The sequence below is a fragment of the Peromyscus maniculatus genome, chromosome 8, assembly GCF_049852395.1.
Source record: "Peromyscus maniculatus bairdii isolate BWxNUB_F1_BW_parent chromosome 8, HU_Pman_BW_mat_3.1, whole genome shotgun sequence".
NCBI classification, from domain to species: Eukaryota; Metazoa; Chordata; class Mammalia; order Rodentia; family Cricetidae; genus Peromyscus; species Peromyscus maniculatus.
In genome coordinates this window covers 109,520,170-109,545,352 of record NC_134859.1, presented here as the reverse complement: position 1 = coordinate 109,545,352, position 25,183 = coordinate 109,520,170, and the positions used below count along the sequence as shown (strand labels likewise).

Here is a 25,183-nt window from a genome sequence, read left to right as displayed (position 1 = left end):
AAGACATCATCATTGAGCACTAGATGAGACAATGTTTCACCTACACAGAAAAGGGAGAGACTTCAACTTCAGGAACATGTGTTTGTCCCTGTTAGCCAGCAGGTCCCACCACAGCAGCAAACCTAGGCAACTGGCTATATACACCATTCTCGTCCTGCTTTGGTAAACTTGCTCTGTCCCCAGTTTGTAGAAGACAGATGTTGGATTTATGCAAGTGTCATGGAACAAACATGATTAGAAGAATAAGCCGGGCGGTGGTGGCGCACGCCTTTAATCCCAGCACTCGGGAGGCAGAGGCAGGCGGATCTCGGTGAGTTCGAGGCCAGCCTGGGCTACCAAGTGAGTCCCAGGAAAGGCGCAAAGCTACACAGAGAAACCCTGTCTCGAAAAACCAAAAAAAAAAAAAAAAAAAAAAAAAAGAAGAATAAAGGAGCTAACCCTGGGCTTTCCAAAGAGATATTCTGGCACAAAGCGACAAACCCAGAACAATCCCTGTATTCCAGGCCCAGGGTCCATTCCTGCTGTGGGATGTCTTTCTGTATTCTGTGAATAATATGTGTTGTTCCCATTGGCTAATAAATAAAGCAGCTTTGGCCTATGGCAAGGCAGCTTGGAGGCAGAGATACAGGGATGGTGCTTTAAGGATGTAATTAAAGTTAAAATGAACTCATGGAGTGGGGCCATAATTCAAGAGGACTGCTGAGTGACTCCATAAATAGAGACAAAAGCTTACTCTCACTGTGTCTCTGCATACATCAGGAACAAGCCATGGCAAAACATCAGGAAGTCAGTTTTCTTCGGACCAGAAACAGGACAGTCCTTACCAACACTGCTGTCACTCAAACATCCAGCCTCAAGAATTATGAAGATAAACCTTCTGTTGTGTAAACCTGGTAGTAGTATGGCATCCCAAGTCAACTAACACACCGACTAAGCAAAGATTGAGTGTGTCTTGAGTGTACTAGAAGCAACAGCAGGTGGTGGATAAAGACAGGTGCTGGCATTAACAGATGTACATAATGGGACAGTTATGCCTTTAATGTTAAAAAAGGAAAAATCAGGGGCTTAAGAGATTGCTGAAATTGTTAAGAGCACTTGCTGTCCTTTCAGAGAACTCAGGTTCAGTTCCCAGTACCCATATGACAACACATAACTGCCTGTAACCCGAATTCCAAGGGATCTACCCCTCTTCTGGCCTCCATGCATAGGGTTCATGTACATTCATTAAAGAAAACACTCATACCCATACAGTAAATATTTTTAGAGCCAGACTTGAAAATATATATAGGGAAGAAGAAAGTGCCAAAGACTTGGAACAAATGATGAAAAAGAAATTTGTTTAAGTTAAAAACAATATTTGCATAATAAAATATTGAGGTGGGGGCAGACTGTTTAACATTGGGTGGCCTGGAACTCTCTGTGTAGACTAAGCTGGCCTCAAAGTCACAGAGATCCACCTGCCTCTGCTTCTGAGTGCTGGCATTAGAGGCATGTGCTACCACACCCTGCTCCAGAGTGAAATCTGTTTGTTTTGATTCTTGGTCTTTTGGGGTTTTTGTTATTGTTTGTTGTTATTTTTCAATACAAGGTTTCTCTGTGTAGCTATCCTGGAATTCATTCTGTAGGCCAGGCTGGCCTCGAACTGAGAGATCTGCCTGCCTCTGCCTCCTGAGTGCTGGGATTAAAAGTATATGCCACCAATGCCTAGCTCAGTGTGAAATCTTATTAGACTTATATGTAGATTAAACACAGAATGAGGAGAGAATCCCTAAATAAGGGGCCAGAAAAATTACTGATACTGTAGCATAGAGAAACTAAAAGGGACATTGTGGGAGAGGTTAAGAGACATGAAGAACAAAGCCAGAATGGTCTACAGAGCAAGACCCAGGACAGGCACCAAAACTACACAGAGAAACCCTGTCTTGAAAAAAAACAAGCAAACAAACAACAAAAAAGAGACATGAAGAACAGAGCAAGAAGTTTTAGTAAAAATTTAAGTGGGCTTCCAGAAAAGGGAAGGAAGACACTAAGTGAAAATGACTGACATGGAATGGGAAGCAGGTCAGGCATGGGGAGCCGTGGGAAGAGCCCCAAGGCTACGTGTACACCGTTGCCTTAGTAACAGGTCAGATGAGTCTGTTCGGAGACGGCCTTAAATGTAACATGACATCCAGTGGCCAGAGAAAAATAATGAGTCCTAAGCCTGAACTTACTAAAGAACAGAAAGGGGAAATCGAGAAGCTTTTGGTCTCTTTGATTTTGATGGAACTGGAACTATTGACATCAAGACTTTAAATCCAAGAAAGAAGAAATGAAGAAAACGACCAGTGAAATTGATAAGGAAGGGACAGAAAAATGAACTCCGGTGACTTTTTGACAGTAATGGCTCAAAAAATGTCCCAGGAAGACACATAAGAAGAAATATTGAAAGCTCTCAAACTCTTCAGTGATGATGGAACTGGGAAAATAGCATTTAAAAATCTGAAGTGTGTGGTCAAGGAGGTAGGCGACAACTTACCAATGAGGACCTGCAGGAAATAATTGATGGAGCTGATGAGATGTTGAGGTCAGCCAGTGAGAGATCCTGTGCATCAGTATGAACCCACCTCTATTGATCAGTGTTTCTTTTTCTACTACTGTAAGCACATGTGACTGCATTAATGTCTGCTATTGTGCGAAATCTAGCTTTTGAGAACACCCACCACCACATCCCCAGACCTCTGGGGTAATTTTAGCCATTGAATCTATTTTTAACCTTTGGAAGTGTTCTCTAATATTAAATTCCTTGTGCATTTACCTACTGATTAACTCAGGAGGGAGACCCAGAGCACACAGAGTGGGGCAAGGAGTCTGAAGGGACGACTGAGGCTGCTCCACCTTCTGTTACCTCACATTGCATTTCCACACAGCTGCAAACACACAATGGCTTCTTAAATGTCCATGTAGCCAGGTCACCATAAGCTGTGCGCTTTTCTAAAATGGTTATGTTTTTAGTTGACACCTGAGTACAGTTTTTTCTTTTATAAAATCCAATGAGCCAGGCAGTGAGTGGCACACACCTTTAACCCCAGAACCTGGGAGGCAGAGGCAGACAGATCTCTGAATTTAAGGCCATCCTGGTCTACAAAGCGAGTTTCAGGATAGCCAGGACTTACATAGAGAAACTCTGTCTCAAAAACAAACAAACAACACTCAATGAATGCTTGCAGTGGTGTTTGGACCTGTGTTAATGCATTTATTTTGTTTTAAAAATAAAATTTCTCTTAGTTTAAGCTCTCAAAAAATAAAAATACTGACATGTTCTAGAACTGATAAAATACACCGTCCTTCTAGCGTAAGATCCCAAAAACATTACTGTTGTTTTAACACTGAGTCTCTAAAGCAAGGCTGGCTTCCAATTCTTGATCCTCCTTGTCTCAGCCTCCTAGATGCTGAAATGGAAGACATATGCCAGTATCTGCTGCTGATCTTTTACTCTTTTAAGATTTATTCCCTCTCTCCACTCTGTGTGTGTCTGTGTGTATCTGTGTGGGGGTATGTGCACAAGAGTGCCTGTGCCTATAGAAGCCAGAGGTGCTGGACGCTTCTGGAGCTGGAATTACAAACCTTCATACACCTTCAGAAGTGGGTACTGAGAAATGAATTGGAATAACTGCTGAGCCCTCTCTCGAGGCCCATAGAAACATTGTAAAGTAAATAAAGTAAAAGATGTCCATTCTTAGACAAATAGCAGTGAAGTAATAAAATACCAAAAGCAAAAGAATTCTGTAATATGAATAGCAAAGATGTCAAAAAGTATTAACATCTGTTTTCCCTGGGAGCCAAAAGACAGTGGAATGATTAACTATAGTCGAAAGAAAATAACTTTCCCAGGGAAAATATGTTTCCAAGAATGAAATGAAATAAAAACATTTTTAAGCTGAGAGCTATTTGCCATCATGAAGTTAACTGCTTTTTACTTTTAGTAATGTTTCCTACTACATTAAAGGAAAGCCTGAAGGAATTAGTACTCCCTTCTGACCCATGGATCCCAGGTCATGAGGCTCAGTGGCAGGTGTCTTTACCCACTGAACCATCTAGCCAGCCCTGGCTTTGTATTTATTGGCCTGGAACAGTGATTTATAACTGAGGTTCTCACTTTATAGCTTTCTATTAAATGGTACATATCGATATGATCATGCTCTTTCCCATGTGTATATTGTATTGTATTTCATCATTTTTTTAAAAGCAAAAGACCAGCCAGGTGATTAGTGGTGGTGGCACTTGCCTTTAATCTGAGCACTCAGGAGGCAGAGGCAGGCAGATCTCTAAGAGTCTGAGGCCAGCCTAGTCTACTGAGTAAGTTCCAGGATAGCCAGGGCTACACACAGAAAAAGCCTGTCTCAAAACAAAAAACAAAAAACAAAAAACAAAAAAAACCAAAAACCTCTCTGTGAAGAGAATTAAAATATATTCTGAAGGTCTAAAAGGAGATTGGCACTTCAGCACCCACCATCTCAGCCTCCTTCCTACACTCAGATCAAGGCTTGTCGATTTCCGTTTTCTTTGGTGCCCTCAACCATTTGTACATTTAACTTTGTGTCATGTGTGTGTGTGTGTGTGTGTGTGTGTGTGTGTGTGTGTACAAGTTTCCATTATAATTATTCTACTATTAGTTAGGCTTTTGTTGAAAAGTATTTTGAAGAGTGAATTTTACCTAGACAATTTAATCCATGGCCAATTTTCTGGGCACTAAAATGACTTATAAATGATTTTTTCTGTTTTTTGTTTTTTATATATTATTTTATTCATTTTTTTCATGTTACATACATATCAACCACAGTTCCCCCTCCCTCCCCTTCTCCCACTCTCCACCCACCTGCCCCCCACCCCTACCCATTTCTTAGAGAGGGTAAGTCCTCCCATGGGGAGTCAACAGGTCTGGCACATCAAGAGGCCCAAGCTCCTCCCCACTGTATCAAGGCTGAGCAAGGTATTCCGCCATAGGTAATAGGTTCCAAAAAGCCAGTTCATGCACCAGGGATAAATCCAAGTCCCACTGCCAGGAGCCCCACAAGCACACCAAGCCACACAACTGTCACCCACATTCAGAGGGCCTGGTTTGGTCCCCTGCAGGTTCCCCATCCATCAATCCAGAGTCCATGAGCTCTCCCTAGCTCTGGTCAGCTGTCTCTGTGGGTTTCCCCGTCATGATCTTGATCCCTGCCTTTGTTCTCTTGGATTCCCAGAAATCCACAAAGATGACCCCAGCTAAAACTCCTAGCAATAGTGGAGAGAGTGCCTGAACTGGGCCTTCTCCTGTAATCAGATCCGTGAAAACCCTATTTGTCACCATAGACACTCATCCAGTGCCTGATTGAAGCAGATACAGAGTTCCACAGCTAGGCATGGAACGGAGCACCTGGAGTCCAGTGGAAGAAAGGGAGGAGGATTTTTTCTGTTTTCATTTGAAGTGGTTTTGTTGTTTTTGTTCTTTGTTTGTTGTGTTTTTGTCATTTTTTTCCTTTGAGACAGCATCTACTATGTAGCCCTGGCTACTCTGGAACTCACTATGTAGACCAGGCTAGCCTCAAATTCACAGAGACCTGCCTCCTTTGCCTTCTGAGTGCTTGGATTAAAGGCATGTGCCACCCATACCTGTCACGAATTTGAAGTTATTTTTATGACATTAGTTTAACTCTTTAGTTTATTTTTCCCCACTTAAAATTTGGTGACTATGCAAACAACATTGTGCTGTGGGATGGTCTGTATGTGCTCTGATTGGTCAATAAATAAAACACTGATTGGCCAGTGGCCAGGCAGGAAGTACAGGCAGAACTAACAGAGAGGAGAATTGAGAGAACAGGAAGGAGGAGGGAGACACTGCCAGCCCCCGCCATGACAAGCAGCATGTGAAGATGCCGGTAAGCCACGAGCCACGTGGCAAAGTATAGATTTATAGAAATGGATTAATTTAAGATATAAGAACAGTTAGCAAGAAGCCTGCCACGGCCATACAGTTTGTAAGCAATATAAGTCTCTGTATTTACTTGGTTGGGTCTGAGTGGCTACGGGACTGGCGGGTGACAGAGATTTGTCCTGACTGTGGGCCAGGCAGAAAAACTCTAGCTACAACATTGTAAATGTTTGGGAAGGCCCTTTTATTCCATAAATCTTCCTGAGTCAAAAATATAAACTCTTTTTTATTGAAAAAACTTTTCATGCAATGTATTTTGAGTATATCCCCCTGTAATTTTTTTTAATTTTTTAAAGAAAAAAATTTAATAAATTTTTTATTTTTAGTTGTGTGTATTGTATTTGTCTATGCAGGTGTGCCTATGGCAGTCAGAGATACCAGAAATCCCTGGAGCTGGAGTTACAGGCAGTTGTGAGCTGTCCAATGAGAATTTCAGTCAGGTCCTCAAGAGTAATACATGCTTTTAACCACTGAATCATAGCTGCAGTTCCTTTAAAACTTTGTATTACATTGTTTATATGTATGCATGTATACACTTGTGCCACGGTTTATATGTGGACCACAGAGGACAGCTAGTAGGAGTTAGTTTTCTCCTTCTCACTATGTGGGTCCCAGGAATCAAAGTCAAATCCTTAGCTATGGCAGCAAGCAACTCTGCCCACTGAGCCATTTTACAAGTTTAAATATGTAAATTCTATCATGTGCTTTTCATTGATGTTATCTACAAAGCCCAAGTTGATTATGTATAGCAAGAATATGCATAATTTGTTAGATAAATCATTTATTAGTTTATTCTTGAGAAAATAAAGTTGCTTGATTAAAGACTTTTGTTTCATTTTTCCCACTCAGGGTTTCTCTGTGTAGCCCTGGCTGTCTTGGAACTTGCTCTGTAGACCAGGCTGGCCTTGAACTCAGAGATCCACATGTCTCTGCCTCCAGAGTGCTAGGATTAAAGGCATGTGCCACCATTGCATGGCTTGATTAAAGACATTTTTTTTTTCTTTTTTCAAGACAGGGTTTCTCTGTGTAGTTTTGGTGCCTGTTTTGGATCTCACTTTGTAGACCAGGCTGGCCTCAAACTTATAGAGATCTGCATGTTTCTGCCTCCAGAGTACTAGGATTAAAGGTGCTCGCCACTATCGGCTGGCTTAATTAGAGACATTTTTATTCCTTTAATCCCAGCACTCAGGAGACAGAGGCAAGCAAATCTCAGTGAGTTTGAGGCCAGCCTGGTATACACAGTGAGTTCCAGGACAGCCAAGGCTACACAGAGAGACCCTGTCTCAAAAGAAAACAAAAAGACATTTCTATTCTTGTTTTGGTTTTCTTTTCTCTGGAATTAAAAAAAAAATTCCCTGTGAATAGCCAGCCTCAAACCTTTGATAGGTTTGGTAGACCCCAAGTGGGGCCCCAGAACATTCTCAAATCCTGAGCTGCATGACTTTTCCCAGGAGATGTAAACAAATGTCTGTTCACTCAAGATTAGGCATTAACTTAAGACCAAATAAGTGGTTCCTCACAAGTCTTGCTTAGTGAACCAAAGAGTTTGCTGCTATTACTAGCAACATGAAGCTAATGGGTGCATGGGAGGCTCACAGACAGCTGCCTCTCTGAAAAGCCCACACCAACATAGACAGCGGCTATGAAACGACATCACTGATAGGCAGACAGCACTTCTACCCCTAGGAATTGCTAACCACTTGGATAACCTTGGTGAATCTTACCAACTTCATGAGCTTCCTGGGTCTTACAAATCTCTTGAACTTCATGAATCATAGAATCCACCTTCTTTCCTTCCAGGAAGGAAAGTTTCAATTAACAAAGCTACACAACACTATACTGCTTCCTATGACTCTTAAATTCTGTTTCTTATTCTGTGATGTTCCCTGGACCTTGGAGAATATGGTCTGAAATAGATGATTAATTATTTTTTTTACTACTATGCCACAGCAACAGTCAATTTTTCTTAATAGTTTGGCTGGTTATAAGTCTCTACCATACCCACCTCTTGCTAAATAAAAAGAAGTTATTTTAATGACCAAGACTAAAAAAAAACAGTAATTTATAGACATAAACACAAACATTCAAAAGACAATTTGACAGGCAATGTATCACATCCATTTAACAAAGCAATAGTAATGACTTTCCTGTTAGAGCTTATGTATATCCAGCCACAGGTTTTCTTGCCCTGGTTACAATAACAAACACATGTTTGTACCAGTGTAGGTGGCTTGAAATTCAGTGGGAAAGCAATTGGTTGAATGCATAACAGTTGTGCTACTGTTGCACCAGTCAACACTTCCTGTCATGGTGATCCAAAACTAAGCAGGAGCCGGGCAGTGGTGTCAAATGTCTTTAATCCCAGAACTCAAGAGGCAGAGGCAGGTGGATCTCCATGAGTTCGAGGCCAGCCTGGTCTACAAAGTGAGTTCCAGGACTGGGCTACACAGAAAAACCTTGTCTTGAAAAACAAAACAAAACAAACAAAAGCAGGGTTGTTGAAAACAATTCTTGCCCAGTAGTCTACACAGTGCCTTCCAGTATTATGGTAGATGACAAATAGAGAGGATACTGCCAGTTCAGTCAAGCTTGATTTCTTCATGTCCTGTAACCAAAAAAAGAAAGAAAGAGCAAAAGAGAGAGAGAGAGAGAGAGAGAGAGAGAGAGAGAGAGAGAGAAAGGAAAAGAAAATGCAGTGTTCTACAGTGTCCTATAACCAAAAAATGCATTTAGTTCTAGCGTGCAGCCAGTGGCACTGGAAGTAGCCACTATGCTTCTAGGTGACTCAAAAGCCTCCCTGGCCAACAACAATAAGGAAGTAGCCCATCTCTGGCACTGGAACTTCCGCTCAATCTTATAGCTTTTGGGGAGTGTGATTTGTCTCTCACCCTCATAGGAAGACTTCATTCAGACCCTTAAACTATGGTTCTTACTTTCCTTCCAGATGTTCTTCCAAATCTGTAAGGCAATCAAGGGTTGGCGTCATGAAAAAGCCACTTTTATAGAGGGTAGGTAGGATCTCTGACTGTTCATGCCCATCTGTTCCAAGCAAGTGTCAATTGATCTTGGGATTCAGTTGTTAAGGGGTAAAAACAAGGTACAATACACCATGAAAAGATGTCATCACTTGTATCAGTGGTTCCATCAAAAGAGTAGTATTGGAGACCAAAGAATGGACATGAGACTGTATTGATTAATTTCTTTATTACTAAATAATAAGGACTAAATGCCTGACAAAAAGCAATGCTTTATTATTATTAATTATTATTATTAAGGAAAGAGGGTTCATTTCGGCTCACAGTTTGAAGGTATGGTCCATCATGGAAAGGAAATTGTGAAGAAAGGTGTGAGGTAGCTGGTCACATTGCACAGACAATCAGGAAACACAAAGGAATGAACACAGGCATTCATCTCACTCTCCAGTTTTAGTCAGGACACCTAGGGGAAATACTGCCCCTATACATGGTGAATCTTACCTTTTTTATTTATTTATTTATTTATTTATTTATTTATTTATTTATTTATTTATTTAGTTTTGAGAGACAGGCTGGCCTCGAACTCACAGAGATCTGCCTGCCTCTGCCTCCCAAGTACTGGGGTTAAAGGCATGCGCCACCACCACCTGGCAGGATCTTACCTTTTTAACTAAACCTTTCTGGAAACATCCTTACAGACCCACTCAGAGATATGTTTCCACTGTGATTTTTTTAATCCAACCAAGTTGACCACGAAGCTTAGTCATTACAGGGCAGGACTCTGTCCAGCCCTCCACATCCATTCTCATTCCCCACAAGTCATCTAGCTTCCTCCTAGGGCACTACCATGGAGCAGTGGCCCATTCTCTGACCCACAGAGGCTCATCTGGACATTTGGTGTTACTAGCCTGGCTCAGAGCCAGATTTTAGTGTGTCATGCCTCCCACTAGAGCTGGCTTCCTGAGTCTGACAGACTCCTCACACGACTATGCTCTTGCCTCTCCATCCATCACACCTGGCTACTGAAAAGGCCCCAGGATGAGTGAATAATCTCTACACTAAGTGTACTTAAGGTAAATTTTTACATTTATTTATCTATTGTGGATGTGGGTGAGTGGGTATGCATGTGTGTGCAAGTCAGAGGACAATTTTCTGGAATGAGTTCTCTTCTACCACATGGGTTCTGAGGGTTATCAGCTTGGCAGCAAGCTCCTTCACCCATTGTGATGTCTTGCTGGTCCCCCAAGTGTAAAAGCAAGAGAAAACTGTCCACTGTATGTGCTTCAGTTAAATTGCAGTGAACTGCTGGAGAACCCTTGGCCTGAAGCCCATGCACCAAGGGGCACAGCCAAATGCTGTGAGGATACATGTGGTGTCTCGGGGCAGGGGGTTGCCAGTACTGCAAGTCTCACTTTACATACACGGTTGAAGCAGCTTCTTCCCTGCCCATGCAAATCTACAGTTGAGAGAGCTCATCCAGTGTCAGCCTTGTTACTCTGGCCATCTGGGGACGCCATGATGGCTGTAGAGATCATGGGCACCATATAACTGTTCTCTGGTAGGCTCCAGCCAGTCCTTTACTCATCCTCAAAGTGTCCACAGCAAATGTCAGCAACATTGGGATGGGCCACAGAGGGGCAGCCCCTGAACAAGGGGTTGTGATGTCAGTCAGAGGTACACTGGGGCATGAGAGAAGCTTTCAGAGCACTAGGCAATTTTAGCAGGCTCTGGACCCACCTGTGCTGATCTAGTTGAGGGAGCATGGGTGGAGTGGAGTGAACTGTGGGCAGAAATTGAGTAGGAAAGGCTTAAAGGTAAGTTTTCCAAATGGAGCTGTGGTGCCGTGGTGAGGCAGGGGTTCGGGTGGGCTGCCTAGCAGTCTATGAGGAAAAATGTCGGCAGGGGCAGGCGGGGAACAGGGGGTAGAGCTCTGATAGCTGCTTCACATTAAAATGGATCTGGTAGCAGGGCTCTGGTACTTCTGAGACATCCACAGGTTAGTTTTGCCTAAAATAGACTTTCTTTCTTTAGCAAGAGAGCAACTGGAATATGGTGATGAATTTCAGTGAGTCACCAGCCAACACACACCCACTCTGTGCTCAGCTGTTAATTTCTATTTACTTCTCCACAGAAGGGAAGAGAAAATAGAGTTAGTTTATTCATACAAGCCCTTGGTTTGAGATAAATACGGTCAATCATGTCTACAGTTCTTCGCTCTATTTTTATTTGGGCACCAGAGAAAGTTACAAAAGGGATGCTCTTTTATAGTTGGTAAAGATAAAATCTTGTTTTATGGAAAGGTATTTCTTGCATATGGCCTGGGATTTTCCCCTCCACCTTCTACAATAAGGGATCTCCTGCCTGAAATTCTACTCTAGGCCAGAGGAGGGGAATGGATCAACACATTGTCTGCTCTGAAAATTACAGAGCACATTTTCTTCAGAAATACAACCAGTGTCTTGAAGGTCTTCAAACAGCTAAACAGTTACTGTATGAACTAGAATTCCACCCCTTCCTATATACCCCGTGGCAAAAACACATCCATGCAGAAACTTGTACAAGATATTCCTAGCAGTTGTATGCATGATAAATGAACAAACATGGTATATTTATATATAAGGAAGGCAACTCTGACATGTGCATAAACCCTGAGGACATCATGCTGAGTAACAAATATGCCAGATACAGGTCCCTAGAGTGAGCAAACTTGTAAAGGTGAAAAGTTGAATGAGGGCTACCAGAGCTGGAGGAGGAAGATAGCACAGTTAGTGTCTAGTGGGCACAAGTTTCAGCTTGGAGATGGGCAAGTTCTGGAAACTGGTGGTATAGCATGATGTGCTCAGCATAACTAAACAGTGGTTAAATGGGCTGAGGATGTAGCTCAGAGGTGAAGCACCTGTGTAGCTAGAGTTTTCCTGCCTGGCCCACAGTCAGGACAAATCTCTGTCACCCGCCAGTCCCGCAGCCACTCAGACCCAACCAAGTAAACACAGAGACTTATATTGCTTACAAACTGTATGGCTGTGGCAGGCTTCTTACTAACTGTTCTTATATCTTAAATTAATTCATTTCCATAAATCTATACCTTGCCACGTGGCTCATGGCTTACCGGCGTCTTCACATGCTGCTTGTCATGGTGGTGGCTGGCAGTGTCTCCTTCCTGTTCTTTCTTTTCTCCTCTCTGTTAGTCTCACCAATACTTCCTGCCTAGCCACTGGCCAGTGTTTTATTTATTGACCAATCAGAGCAATTTGACATACAGACCATCCCACAGCACACTTGCCTAGAATATACAAAGTCTTGGGATAGAATCCCAGCACAGAAAAAAATAAGGTTAAAATGGTAAAGTTTAATGTACATATACAATGCTACAGTTACCTGGCTATTTATTTAAGCAGTGTCTCACCATATGGCCCTGGCTGGCTGTGAACTTGCTATGTACATCAGGCTGGCCTGCATTTGTCTCCTGAGTGCTGGGGTTAATGTTGTGCACCATCATGTGAGGCAAGGATAATATGTTATACTAACCAGCTCTAGGGATGGAACCCTGGCAGACATCTATCCATGTGGCTTCTCTGAACCATTGTGTCCTCCTGTGTGTCAGTAGGAATTGTCTTTGTAATATTTTGTTTGGTTTTTCAAGACAAGATATTTTGTTAGCCCTGGCTATCCTGGAACTCACTCTGTAGACCAGGCTGGCCTCGACCTCAGAGATACTCCCACTTCTGCCTACAAAGTGCTGGAACTAAAGGCGTGGGCCACCGCTGCCCAGCAGTCAGTGGGAACTGTAATCTGCCCCTACCCTGAGGGCTGTTTAGAGGTACAAAGGGTGAAACAAAAACAATGAGGTGGACACTTGTCCATTAGCCACCTTTATTTTCCACCTCAAACAGCCACTACCACCAACTCTCCAACCCAATACAAACCAAAACAGGAGGTGCCACCAGAATCCCAGCTTTGTTTTATTTTTATCTTAAACTTGTGCCAAGTGTATATAACAGAAAATTTGACAGTTTATAATTTTCATGTTTGCTTTTCAATAATTTTTAAGTGCATTCACATTCTTTTACTTTTTTGGGGAGGTTGTTGGTTTTGTTTTGTTTTGAGATAGGGTTTCACTGCATAGCCTTTGCTGTCCTGGAACTCACTCTGTAGACCAGGCTGGCCTCAGACTCACAAAGATCCACCTGCTTCTGCCTCCCGAGTGCTGGGATTAAAGGTGTGAGCCACCACATGCCTGGCGAATTCGCATTCTCGTGCAACTATTACCACCATTCAGAACTTTCCCGTCTTCCCAAACTGAAACTGTCACCATAAAACATTACCCTCAGGCCAGCAAGAGAGCACAATGGATAAAATGCTTGTGCACATGCCTGGCAACCTGACTTCCATTCCTGGACTTCATGTAAGAGTGGAAGGAAAGAACTTGTTATTCAAAATTGTCCTCTGACTTCCACACATACAATATGGTATGAGTGTTTCCCATCGTGTATACATATACACACAATAAAAGAAAAAGAGTAAATATCACTCCTCCCCAGGGTAAAGGCCTACACTCGGAACAAGCCCTGTGCTATGAGGCTAGAATGACCTCTAAGATAAGAGATAGTCACATGCAAATCAAACTGCACTCAACCAGTGGACTTCAACTGCTGCTGCTGCTCGTGGTGAGTGTCTTTCACCCAACACCTGACCATTCTGTAGACATTTTTGGTGGTTACCACTGAAGAGAGGGGAGATACTAGCCTCTAATGTATGGAGGCCAGGACGGCTACTCAGGATCAGCTCTCTCACCCAGCTAGGATTATCTGCCCCTGTTGTCAATAAGGTTGGGATAGAGATAGATGTCCTCTAATAGTCCCAAAGGCCAAAGAAGCACCTTTGTAAAAGGCTAGCTGAGGGGACAATGGCACATACCTCCCAGCCCAGGGTCTCTGGTAGGTTGAACGTCCTACTCCATAACTTTTCTTGCTCTCAGTGGAGTTCAAGGTTCCTTACCACCATCAGCTTCTTTATAGACTAAACATCTATGTCTCTTAATCATGTTGAAGCAGCTAGGCGGTGATGGCACATGCCTTTAATCCCAGCACTCAGGAGAAAGAGGTAGGCAGATGTCTGTAAATTCTAAGCCAGTTTGGTCTATGGAGAATTCCAGGCCAGCCAGCACTACATAGAGAGAACCTATGTAGTGTTGAGAGAACCTCAACAACAACAACAACAAATCATGTTGAATCTGTAATCCCAATTCAATAGTATTTGGAGAGAGGGTCTTTGAGAAAAAAAATTGGGGTTGAATTTGGTTACTATAGTGGAGACTTAGCCTATGGGATTAGTGGCCTTACAAGAGGAGGAAGAGAAACTAGGCATGGAGGCAGAATCCTGTGATCTCAGCATTCAGCAAACCAAGTTAGAAGGTTGAGTTCCATGCCAATTTTGACTACATTGTAAGGCTGTCTCAAAAACCCAGACAAGAAAAAGAACAGGAGGTGACAAAGGGGAAAGAGAAGAAGAGGGGAGGGGAAAGAGAGGCCATGCAAAGCAGAAGGACCCCATCTAAAAGACAGGAGGACAGTCTTCAACAGAAACCAAACCTACCTTCATCTTGGCTTCTAGCCTGCAGAACTGTGAGAAATGACAGCGAGCTGTGTGTAGACCACCCAGCCTGTGTTGTTTAGTTGACAGCCTGAGTTGCTTGAGACAGACTCCTTTCACACCAGGAGTGGCTCTGGCAGAGGCTTCTGATTCATCTCTTACCCTCAAGTTTGCAAAAGTTGTATATTTACCACAGTTTCATAGGAGCATTGTTGCTTTTCTGTGGAGCTGTTTTCTCCCCTGGATGGGGAAGCATTGGCATTCTGACTTTGGTATCTGACTTTGGGAGGGTGATGCATTTTATGGGGGTTGGGGTTGGTTTCTCAGTAGCTTGTGGTAGCAGGAGTCTCGACCTTCCCTGGACTGGCTTTAGGGACACCCACTATGGCTGTGCCAAAACTGGCTAGGGTTGTCCCTGAAAAGACAGGCCCTAGGGACTCAGCTCTGGAACTGTGTCAGAAGCAAGGCCTCTAATACAGGAAGTGGCTATGGAAAATTCTTCCAGTCATGTGGGGACAAACTCTTGAGGACATGACCCTCTTTAGCTCTTATGAATAGGACTCACTCCTCCATCACAAGTTACTTACACAGGACATGGTTCCATAAGCACCTTTCATCACCAGTAGAAATCCTGCACTTTGCTGGGTGGTGGTGGCACATGCCTTTAACCCCAGCACTCAGGAGGCAGAAGCAGGCAGATCTCTGTGAGTTTGAGGCCAGCCTGGTCTACAGAGTGAGATCCAGGACAGGCACCAAAACTACAGAAAAACCCTGTCTCAAAAAACTAAAAAAAGGGCTGGAGAGATGGCTCAGCGGTTAAGAACACTGGCTGTTCTTCCAGAAATCCTGAGTTCAATTCCCAGCAACCACATGGTGGCTCACAACCATCTGTAAGGAGATCTGGTACCCTCTTCTGGCCTGCAAGGATACATGCAGACATTACACTGTAAAATAAATAAATAAATAAATAAATAAATAAATAAATAAATAAATTTTAAAAAAGAAAGAAAGAAATCCTGCACTTTCTGGGTCTGTGGGCCATGCATCTCAATCTGTTGGAATTTGTCTGAGATCTGACACTCCACATTCTGATGGACTCTATCCATTTCAGGAAACATCAACATGAACAACAATGTTGTGGGATATTGGTACACTATGTGAAGATGTATTGCTGTGACTGGTGTACTAAAAAACTGAATGGCCAATGCCTAGACAGGAGGTATAGGCAGGACTTCTGGGCAGAGAGAGAACTCTGGGAAGGAAAAAACCGTAGTTGCCAGCCAGACACAGAGAGGAAACAGGAGGTGCAAGATAAAAAAGAGGTAACACCATGTAACAGAATGTAAATTAATATAAACTGGTTAATTTAAGTTATAAGAGCTAGTTAAGAAAAGCCTAAGCTAAAGGCCAAACTTTCATAATTAATAAGTCTCTGTGTCATTATTTAGGGAGCTGGTGATTCCACAAAAGATAGTCTGACAAGAAAGCTTGCTACACAACAACAAAAAGTTTGACAAAAATCTCTCTTGTCTTTCCAGAAAATGCAAAATTTTCACTCAAAGAGTCAATCACCAGTTATGCAAACAAACAAAAACAGACGTAGCACATATTATTGTTACCCCAGCCTAAGGATTGACAGAATGGACAATCAGCACATTGGAGCAGTGTCAGGGGGTCAGGATAAGATGAACAGTCTTCAGGCCCTGTTGGACCCTTTCTGTTCTTCATAGGAAAATTCAAGATGTCTTCTACCTTCTCCCGGATCTCTAGAGATCCTGAGGCCCAGGTATCCACAGCTGTCTCTAGTCTTGAAAGTAAAGGCAACTATAGATGTTACAAAGGTACTATGGCTAATAACAAGCAGATGTGTGTGAGCCCCGAGAGAAGACATAGTCCAGTATCCATGACTCCATCCAACTCCCCCAATCCTTTTGGATATTAACCTCCACCCTGCCAGATAATCTCCAACAGGACTGGAGAGCTACATTCAGTGGCAAATAAAACATAATAGCTGATGCATAACGACAGCACTCAAGCCAGATGATTCGAGCTGCGTTCTGATATCCTCTATACGATGGTTCCTATGAGAAGGAAAGAGGGATGTCTAAAGAGAAAGAAGACATATGCATTGAGGCGTAAGCCCATAGAGGTATGTATATATATACACATATACATACCTCTATATAAATAATATATATATATATTTATTTATTTATTAAGGGGTGTGATGGGGAAGCAGACTCACTAATACAAAGCAAGGTAGACGTGCTGCGGATCCAGCTTCCGTTCTCCTCAAGGCCTATGGGGACCAACTGCAAGCCACTTTCCACTGCCTGACCTGGTCTCCTCACCCCAAGAGAGAGCTTGACCCACTTTCTCTCTCCTTTTAAGCAGTCATATATACAGACAAGAAGCCATGCCCCAAGGCTTGTGTCCCAAAGCTATTGGCAGAATGAATTCCTACAACATTGCATGAAAAAGGAAGTTTTTGTTTTTTAATTATTATTGGGATAGGATTGTAGCTCAGTGGCAGAGCACTTGCCTTGCCTAGCATGTTTGAGACTCCGGTTCCATTACCAGGATCACACACACACAGACACACTGCTTTTTTTTTTTTTTTTTTTTTTTTGGTTTTTGAGACAGGGTTTCTCTGTGTAGCTTTGCGCCTTTCCTGGAACTCGCTTTGGAGACCAGGCTGGCCTCGAACTCACAGAGCAGACACACTGCTTTTTAACTTTTCTTTTCTTTCTTTCTTTCTTTCTTTCTTTCTTTCTTTCTTTCTTTCTTTCTTTCTTTCTTTCTTTCTTTTTGGTTTTTTGAGACAGGGTTTCTCTGTATAGCTTTGGAGGCTGTCGTGGAACTCACTCTATAGATCAGGCTGGCCTCAAACTCACAGAGATCCGCCTGCCTCTGCCTCCTGAGTGCTGGGATTAAAGGCATGTGCCAACACCGCCCGGCTGCTTTTTAACTTTTCTTGCAAGTATTCCATAGTCTGGGGTCCAATAAATGGCAGCTTAATTTTAAAATTTGGGGTGTTCTGCGCAGTACTTCTAAAGTTTGGGTTCTGATTAGCCTGGGACAATGCTGCTCCCACTTCTCAGTGCTGAGCCTTCTGGCTGCATGTTCTTTACCATTACCCAGGAGTTCATAACTACAGTATAATCTTGTTCCTGGAGTCTTACATAAATAGAAGCCAATACACACTTCATTCAGCTCACTAAGGGTCCCAGAAAGATAAAAGAGCTGGCTTGAAAAGCATCCAAGACCCTGGATTCATGAGGTATGTGGGAGTAGGAATGCAAACAGCATTGGTAAGTCAGACACACATTGCATGTAAGCAGTTAAGACCCAAAGGAACTGGAAAGCTGAGTCTGGTAGAAAGCAAGACCTCAAACCTTTCAGGATCATGCAGTCAGTGCATGACATGTCAAAGTTTATTCCAAGGAAAACCAGATACCCTTAGACTGGTTATATACATGTAGTACTGTGTGCTGATACAGCAGGTGTTGCATTAAGGATCCCAACCTTGTGGGACAAGGATCAGATGGGAAGGGCCAAGGTTTTGCAAACCAGGGTTTGGTCTGTGCACGTGTGGGAGCTAGCCTGACATAGAGTGTTCCAGAAACACATTTTCTAGTGTCTTTGACATGTATCAATGAAGAAAAGTGAGGCTGAACCTTCAAACAGGCCAACAAGCCCAGGGTCTGGGATTATGGTAGTAGCCTGTGAGAGGAGAGCTCACAGTTTGGTGAACCTTAGTGGCAATGGAAGTTTAAGGGTGAGATAAGAGTAAGGAACAGGTGAGGGTGGAAGAAGGGAGTGTGGTGGAGGCTTTACCTCACTCCAGCCATGGGCAATAGTGGTCCCTACACGATCTCTGCTGTGTCCCAGAGTCCAAGCCAGTACTCACTGTTATGGAGTTCCAGAAAAAGACCCTCAGACTCAATTCAGATTATAATTAGCCAAATTTATTAAAGCAGCTAGCAGGTCCACAGTCTCTAACCCAAATCAGAGATGTGCTGAGCAGAGGTGAGAGAAGGAAGAACTTTTAAAGGCAAAAACCTTGTTCTGCTCTGCCAAGATTAGATGGTCAAAGTGACCTCAAAATGGTCCTTGAACATCTGCATAAACAAGTTACAGAAGCCACAATCAGCAGTTATTCATCATAACAAGCAGATGGTCGTGGCTGTACATTTCTGGGTGGGAGTCAAAGAGTCAGGGTTACTGGGAACTTATCTTCCAGGAACTTGAGTCAGAGACAAATGGCTGTTAGGTACCAAGATGGATGCCTAGCACAAAATGGAGTTTCTTTAGCAATCTAATCACATACTCAAAAGTGGGAGTGGATAGGTGCAAAGCAGCAGGGTGCATGCTTCCCACAAAATCTTGGAGGTAATGCTCTCTCTCATCTAGGAGATGGACAGATGTTGGGAGATGAGCCTTCCTTACTTGAGGCTCAGTTCTGAAAGTGGAGTCTTAGCACCATAGTATGAGCACTGTCTGGGCCCTTTGGAAACAGATTCCTGGGCTTCTCTTCAGTGCTACCTGAGTGGGGCACTCAGAGGGAAATGATCTGGGGCTTTTGTGAGGTAACAGCAGATGTGAGCATCTGGGAAAGGCCCCTGTCCTATCCATCCAGCTGTGTAACTCTCCCACCCTGGGCCTAGCTAGCCCAGCTCTGAATGACATCTTCAGGTGGGGATTTCATTTATATGTACTCAGAGAATGTAGGGACCCAATCACAGCAAAGTCAGGTTGATGACCAGAGCTACACACCTCCACCACACCCAGTACCTTTGATTAGCTCAGAAGCACACATGGATTACCACCAGTACAGTGAATCTTTAATGGGCATTTGAGGATGGAGCTTGAGCAAATCAAGTTATTTTGTCCCCACAGGACAAAGCCATGAGCCATGCTTTCTCTTCCAAGAGGGAGCTAGTGTCTGAAGACAGGGCAAGAACAGCAAATAGGACTCCGGCACTCCTATGAAGGCTATGTCCAGCCCTTCCATTATGTACCCCTCAACTCATCAAGAGACATTCCAGACATTCTTATAAAAAGTGAGTCTTGTTTGGCTGGGTATGTGACTCAGTAGTAAAAGGTTTACCTAGCATGTGCAAAGCTCTAGGGCTAACATGAAAAAAAAAGTTATTAAGCTAATTTGACTGTGAATTTGCTGTTTGCATTAATTAATTTTAAAATGAGAAAACACATTAATATTTAATACTCAGTCTGAAACAACAAGAAATAACACCTTTTTTCCCTTCCAAAGAAACTCTAAGGCTACATGATACATGTGTTTGGGGACAGCAACAGAAAAATTCTACTAGAGGTGGATATGGCAATGAAGAACTTCTCTGTGTCACACGACAAGAAGTTTGTGGAGCAACTTGGATTCCAGGCTTTTGTAAAGCTCCAGCTCTTCTTGCCCCATGCTGAAGTCTTACTACTACAGTCATTCCCAGAGGATGGATGGGAATATGGGTAGCTTAGTGTGGTCCATGAACTACAGAGGCCTCTGGAAACCTTTCACGGTCACACTGAATTAGACTCCACCTCATGACTTCACCTTAGTTCATTATGTGTGCAAAGATGTTTCCAAATAATATCACACTCACACACAAAGATTATATGTTTCCAAATAATATCACACTCACAGACATTGTAGATTACAATTCTGGCATCCTTCTTGAAAGATCTATTTAGACATAGTGGATAAGCCTTTGTTCCAAGTTTTTCACTATCATAGACAAGGCTGAACAGGGTTATTTGGCATCAGGATAAACAGTGCCATTATTTTAAAACACAGGGAGAAGCCTGAAGTAGTTAATTAAAATTGGAAATGGCACACCATGGTGCCCATTCTTCTGGATCTATGATGCAACCCCCTGATTTTTGACACCTAGAATTACGGGGTGGTGCCTGGCTCTGCTTGCTGTGAATCAAGTGTGTAAAGAAGGAACTCTCCCTGACTTTCAGAAAACTAGCTTCTAAAAACTTTATGTCAAGGGCATATTGAAGCTGAGAACCAACTTAACAAGTCGGCTTCAGGAATTTTATTAAGTGAATTATTTAGGATTTCTGAGCTCTGGTGAATATGCATATTGAAAATCACAAGCAAGCTGGGTAGTAGTAGCAGCAGCGCATGCCTTTGATCCCAACACTTAGGAGACAGAGGCAGGTGGATCTGAGGCCAGCCTGGTCTACAGACAGAGTTCCAAGACAGCCAAGGATACACAGGGAAAACCTGTCTCAAAAAACAAACAAAAATTTAAACAAAGAAGAGGCTTTATTCAGATAATGGCTCCAGGTCTACACCTGAGATTTGGGATTCCCAAGGTGTAGAACCAAATCACATTAGTCAGGAGCTTATAAAAGCAAAACTCACAAGGCTACATACTTCTTGCCTTCATGTAATCAGGGGCAAGTACACATTCTGACATACTTCCTGCCTATGCGCAATCAAGCACACATTCTCTCTCTGTGCATTCTGGGGCAAGCAAGCTTGTCTACAGAAGCAAAAACACAGTTTGTTATCTCACATGAACAACAGTTTCACTAAAATTGTACAGGACCAGGCAATTGCAAGAACAGCCAGCATTCTAGGAAATTATCTGTTCTTAGACAAGTAGGGCTTACAGATTAGAGGCATTTTTGTTTTATAGATCTCTTAAGCACAGTAATTTAAACTTAAAACATGTTAGTCATCCTATCCTCCCCTCACTTCCAAAGTGTCAACATCACGTATACCTTCTTCTTCTATTTCATCCGTGAGAAATGGCAAATCCCCCTTTCTGTTGTTCCCTCTGTCCTCCTTGTGTGACTCCCGCTAGTCAGAGCCTGATTTCTCAGAGCTGACTAGGACATGGACAGAAATTCAGGGAGATTTTAGCTTGACCACAGGAGGAATTTTTTAGTAACCAGAGGTGGGCAGAACTGGAAGCCCAGCCCTGGATTGAACAGATTTGCTAGTGTTGTATCCATCTCTTTACGTTTTGCCTGGGTTTTATACAATTATTGAAATTATGAGTTGGAGAAGGCATCCTTCAGGAAGCTCTGGGCTTCCTGGGTGGGAACTCTTGCTTTGTGAAATAAGCATCCTTGTTGGATGGGTGTGCTATTTGGTGGGCTTCATATTAATTTCAGGGCAGAAAATGGTCATCTATATGTGGTGACAGTCCTTTTATGGCATTTCAGCTGGCCCTCTGTATGTGTAGATTTTGCGTTATGGACTCAATCTACCATGGCCTAAAAATATTTGATGAAAAAATTATGCTTTTACAGGATATGAGCAGGACTTTTTCTTATCATTATTCTCTAAACAGTAAGAACAACTATTTACATTGTATTAGGTATTATAAATAATCTAGCTGAGATTAGTATTATCATTTACACTGTATTAGATATTGAAAATAATCTAGAGATTGTTTTAAGTATATAGAAGGATATTTATAGAATCTATGTGAATTATATGTCATTTTATATAAACCATGAATATCAAACACGTATGTGACCTGAAGCCCTGCAGTATATCAAGGTACCTTTTGTTTGTTTGTTTGTCTGTTTGTTTGTTTGTTTGTTTTTTCGAGACAGGGTATCTCTGTGTAGCTTTGGAGCCTTTCCTGGAACTCACTCCGTAGACCAGGCTGGCCTCGAACTCACAGAGATCTGCCTGCCTCTGCCTCCCAAGTGCTGGGATTAAAGGCATGTGCCACCACCGCCCAGCTCAAGGTACCTTTGATTTTTCTCTGTAGGTGGTAGCTACCATGTTTTAGCTGAGTAAAGACCAGTTTCAAAGTGACTGCCATGACACAATAAGGACCATGGGGAGAAGAGGAGGCAGATGCCACTCATCACCCCCTCCAGGAAGTGTTCTGGCTCTGTACCACAGCAGGGAAAGGCTGAAGAGGCTATTGGGTATAATTCCAGGTAGTAAGCTGAGGACTCTTATTTTATTTCAAGAGAATGGTGGTTTTTGTTTTTTTTTTTTTGGTTTTTCGAGACAGGGTTTCTCTGTGTAGCTTTGCGCCTTTCCTGGAACTCACTTGGTAGCCCAGGCTGGCCTCGAACTCACAGAGATCCGCCTGGCTCTGCCTCCCAAGTGCTGGGATTAAAGGCGTGCGCCACCACCGCCCGGCGAGAATGGTGTTTTTGTCTGCATGTATGTCTGTGCTCTATTTGTGTGCCTGGTGCCCACAAAGGCCAGAAGAGGGCATCAGATTCCTTGGACCTGGAGTTAGAGTTGTGAATCACCATTTAGGTGCTAGGTATTAAAATGCAGGCCGCTAGAAATGCAGCCAGTGCTGTTAACCACTGAGTCATCTCTCTAGCACCTATCTGAGGCTAGCTGTGCAGGGTAAGGAACTCAGAACAGGAAAGTGTCCTTTCTTCTTAAGGGGGCAAAGTACCTACAGTAAAATGGAGTGTGAGAACTGTTGTTGGTTGTCTTTGCTCTTTTATGGGGTCCATCACCCAGCTCCCAAATAAATCACACATGCATGCTTATTCTTAATTATTAATGCTCAGCCTTAGCTTGGTTTAGTTTCTAGCCAGCTTTTCTTAACTTTATATTATCCCATCTACCTTTTGCCTTTGGGCTTTCACCTTTTTCTATTTCTGTAAACTTTTCTTTCTTACTCCATTGCTGGCGATGTAGCTGGATGGCTGGCTCCTTACGTCCTCCTCCTTCTCTTGCTCCTTCTCCCAGATTTCTCCTCCTCTTTATTCTCTCTGCCCACCAGCCCCACCTATTTCTCTTTCCTGCCTTGCCATTGGCTGTTCAGCTTTTTATTAGACTATCAGGTGTTTTAGGCAGGCAAAGTAATACAGCTTCACAGAGTTAAACAAACGTAACATAAAAGAATGCAAAACATCTTTGCATTATTAAACAAATGTTTCACAGCATAAACATATGTAACACATCTTAAAATAATATTCTATAACAGAGAACTAAGGGTTAGAGATGGAGGGGGGTGGAGAAGTGATAAAATTGTACCCCTCTCTATTTTCTATCCTTTCACCTTTCTGTTTTGTTTTTCTTTGTCTTGAGACATGATCTCAGGTAGTTAGTCCAAGCTGGCTTTGAATTTAATATGTAGCCAAGGATGACCCTGAACTTCTGATCTCCCTACCTCCACCTCCCCAGTGCTAGGATTACAGGCAAGTACTACCATGTCCAGTTTATTTGGTGCTGGGGATCAAACACAGGACTTTGTGCTTGGTAGGTGTGTTAGTCACTGTTCTAATGCTGTTAAGGGACACCATAACCAAGGCAACTCTTATTAAAGAAAACATTTAATTGGGGGCTTGCTTACAGTTTCAGAGCCTTAGTCCGTTATCATCATGACAGGAAGTATGGTGGCACACATGGTACTGGAGAAGTAGCTGAGCGCTTTATATCCTGACCCACAAACAAGCAGAGGGAGAGTGAAAACTCCAAGCCCACACCCAGTGACACGCCTACCCCAACAAGGCCACACCTCCTAATCCTTCCCAAACAGTGCTATTCCCTAGTGACTATGCATTCAAATATATGAGCCTATGTGGGGCAATTCTTATTCAAACCACCACCATAGGCAAGCACTTTACTAACTAAGCTACATATCAAGCACCTCTTCTTCTTCTTCTTTTTTTAAATAGTGGCTTTGACAGCACATCAATCAACCGATGAGTCAGTAACTAGTAAGTTTTGTAAAATAAACTGGCAATCTAGAGTGAACACTTTGAAATCCTAACTGAGGGCTGTGGACATGGTTCATCAGTTAAGAGTGCTTGCTGCTCTTCCAGAGGACCCAAGTTTAGTTCCTAGCACCCACATCAGGTGGCTCTCAACCATCTGTAACTCCATGTCCAATAGATCTGACACCTTCAGATTTCTGTGAGCACCTGCATACATGTCAGGGTACACTCATACAGACATACATATGTAACAGGAATCTTAAATGTCTTACGACAAAAAAAACCCAGAGCCAGATATTGGGGTGAAAGCTGAAAGATCAGAGAAGCAGAACAGCCAGCCACAAGTTCTTACCTCTACAAAATCCTCAGTCTAAAGAGAGCAAGGTCCTGTTTCCCTTGTGCCTTATATACCTTTCTGTGTCCTACCATATTACTTCCTGGGATTAGTCATGTGTCACCACTGCCTGGTTCTGTTTCTCTCATGTAGCCCAGTGTGGATCTCACAGAGATCCAGACAGATCTCTGCCTCTTGAGTGACAGAATTAAAGTTGTGTGCCACTACTGCCTGACCTCTATGTCTAATTTAGCAGCTGGCTCCATCCTCTGGTCCCCAGGTAAGCTTTATTGGGGTACACAATATATCACCACATACATATACATAAATTTAGAAATAGTAATAAAAAATAAAATCTGAATGAATGCAATTGGCAAAGGTAAAGCTTTTGAGTGTAGGGGTTGGTTTTGTTTTGTTGACACAGAGTCACATTGTATAGTCCTGGTTGGCCTCAAAAGCACTATGTAGCCCAGGCTAGCCTCAAATGCACAGTCCTCTTGCCTCAGTGCTGGGATTTGTATTAGGCAGGATTCTCTAAAGAAACAAAGCCAATAAAGTGTGTGTGTGTGTGTGTGTGTGTGTGTGTGTGTGTGTGTGTGTAACAAAAAATGACTTATTAGATTGACTTACACAATAGAGTCTTCG

The 25,183-nt window shown here is 42.8% G+C and overlaps 1 protein-coding gene across 1 annotated transcript in view; it reads left to right on the top strand.

Annotated features, from left to right (window-relative positions):
* The window catches only part of Rab40b (RAB40B, member RAS oncogene family), a 63,413-nt gene that overhangs the window by 1,636 nt on the left and 36,594 nt on the right, over positions 1-25,183 (top strand). Inside the window, exons 2-3 of the mRNA XM_076543966.1 lie at positions 19,423-19,586; positions 22,281-22,455. Of these exons, the coding sequence (XP_076400081.1) occupies positions 22,350-22,455 (106 nt within the window). The 5' untranslated portion in view covers positions 19,423-19,586; positions 22,281-22,349. The remainder of the gene's footprint in view (positions 1-19,422; positions 19,587-22,280; positions 22,456-25,183) is intronic.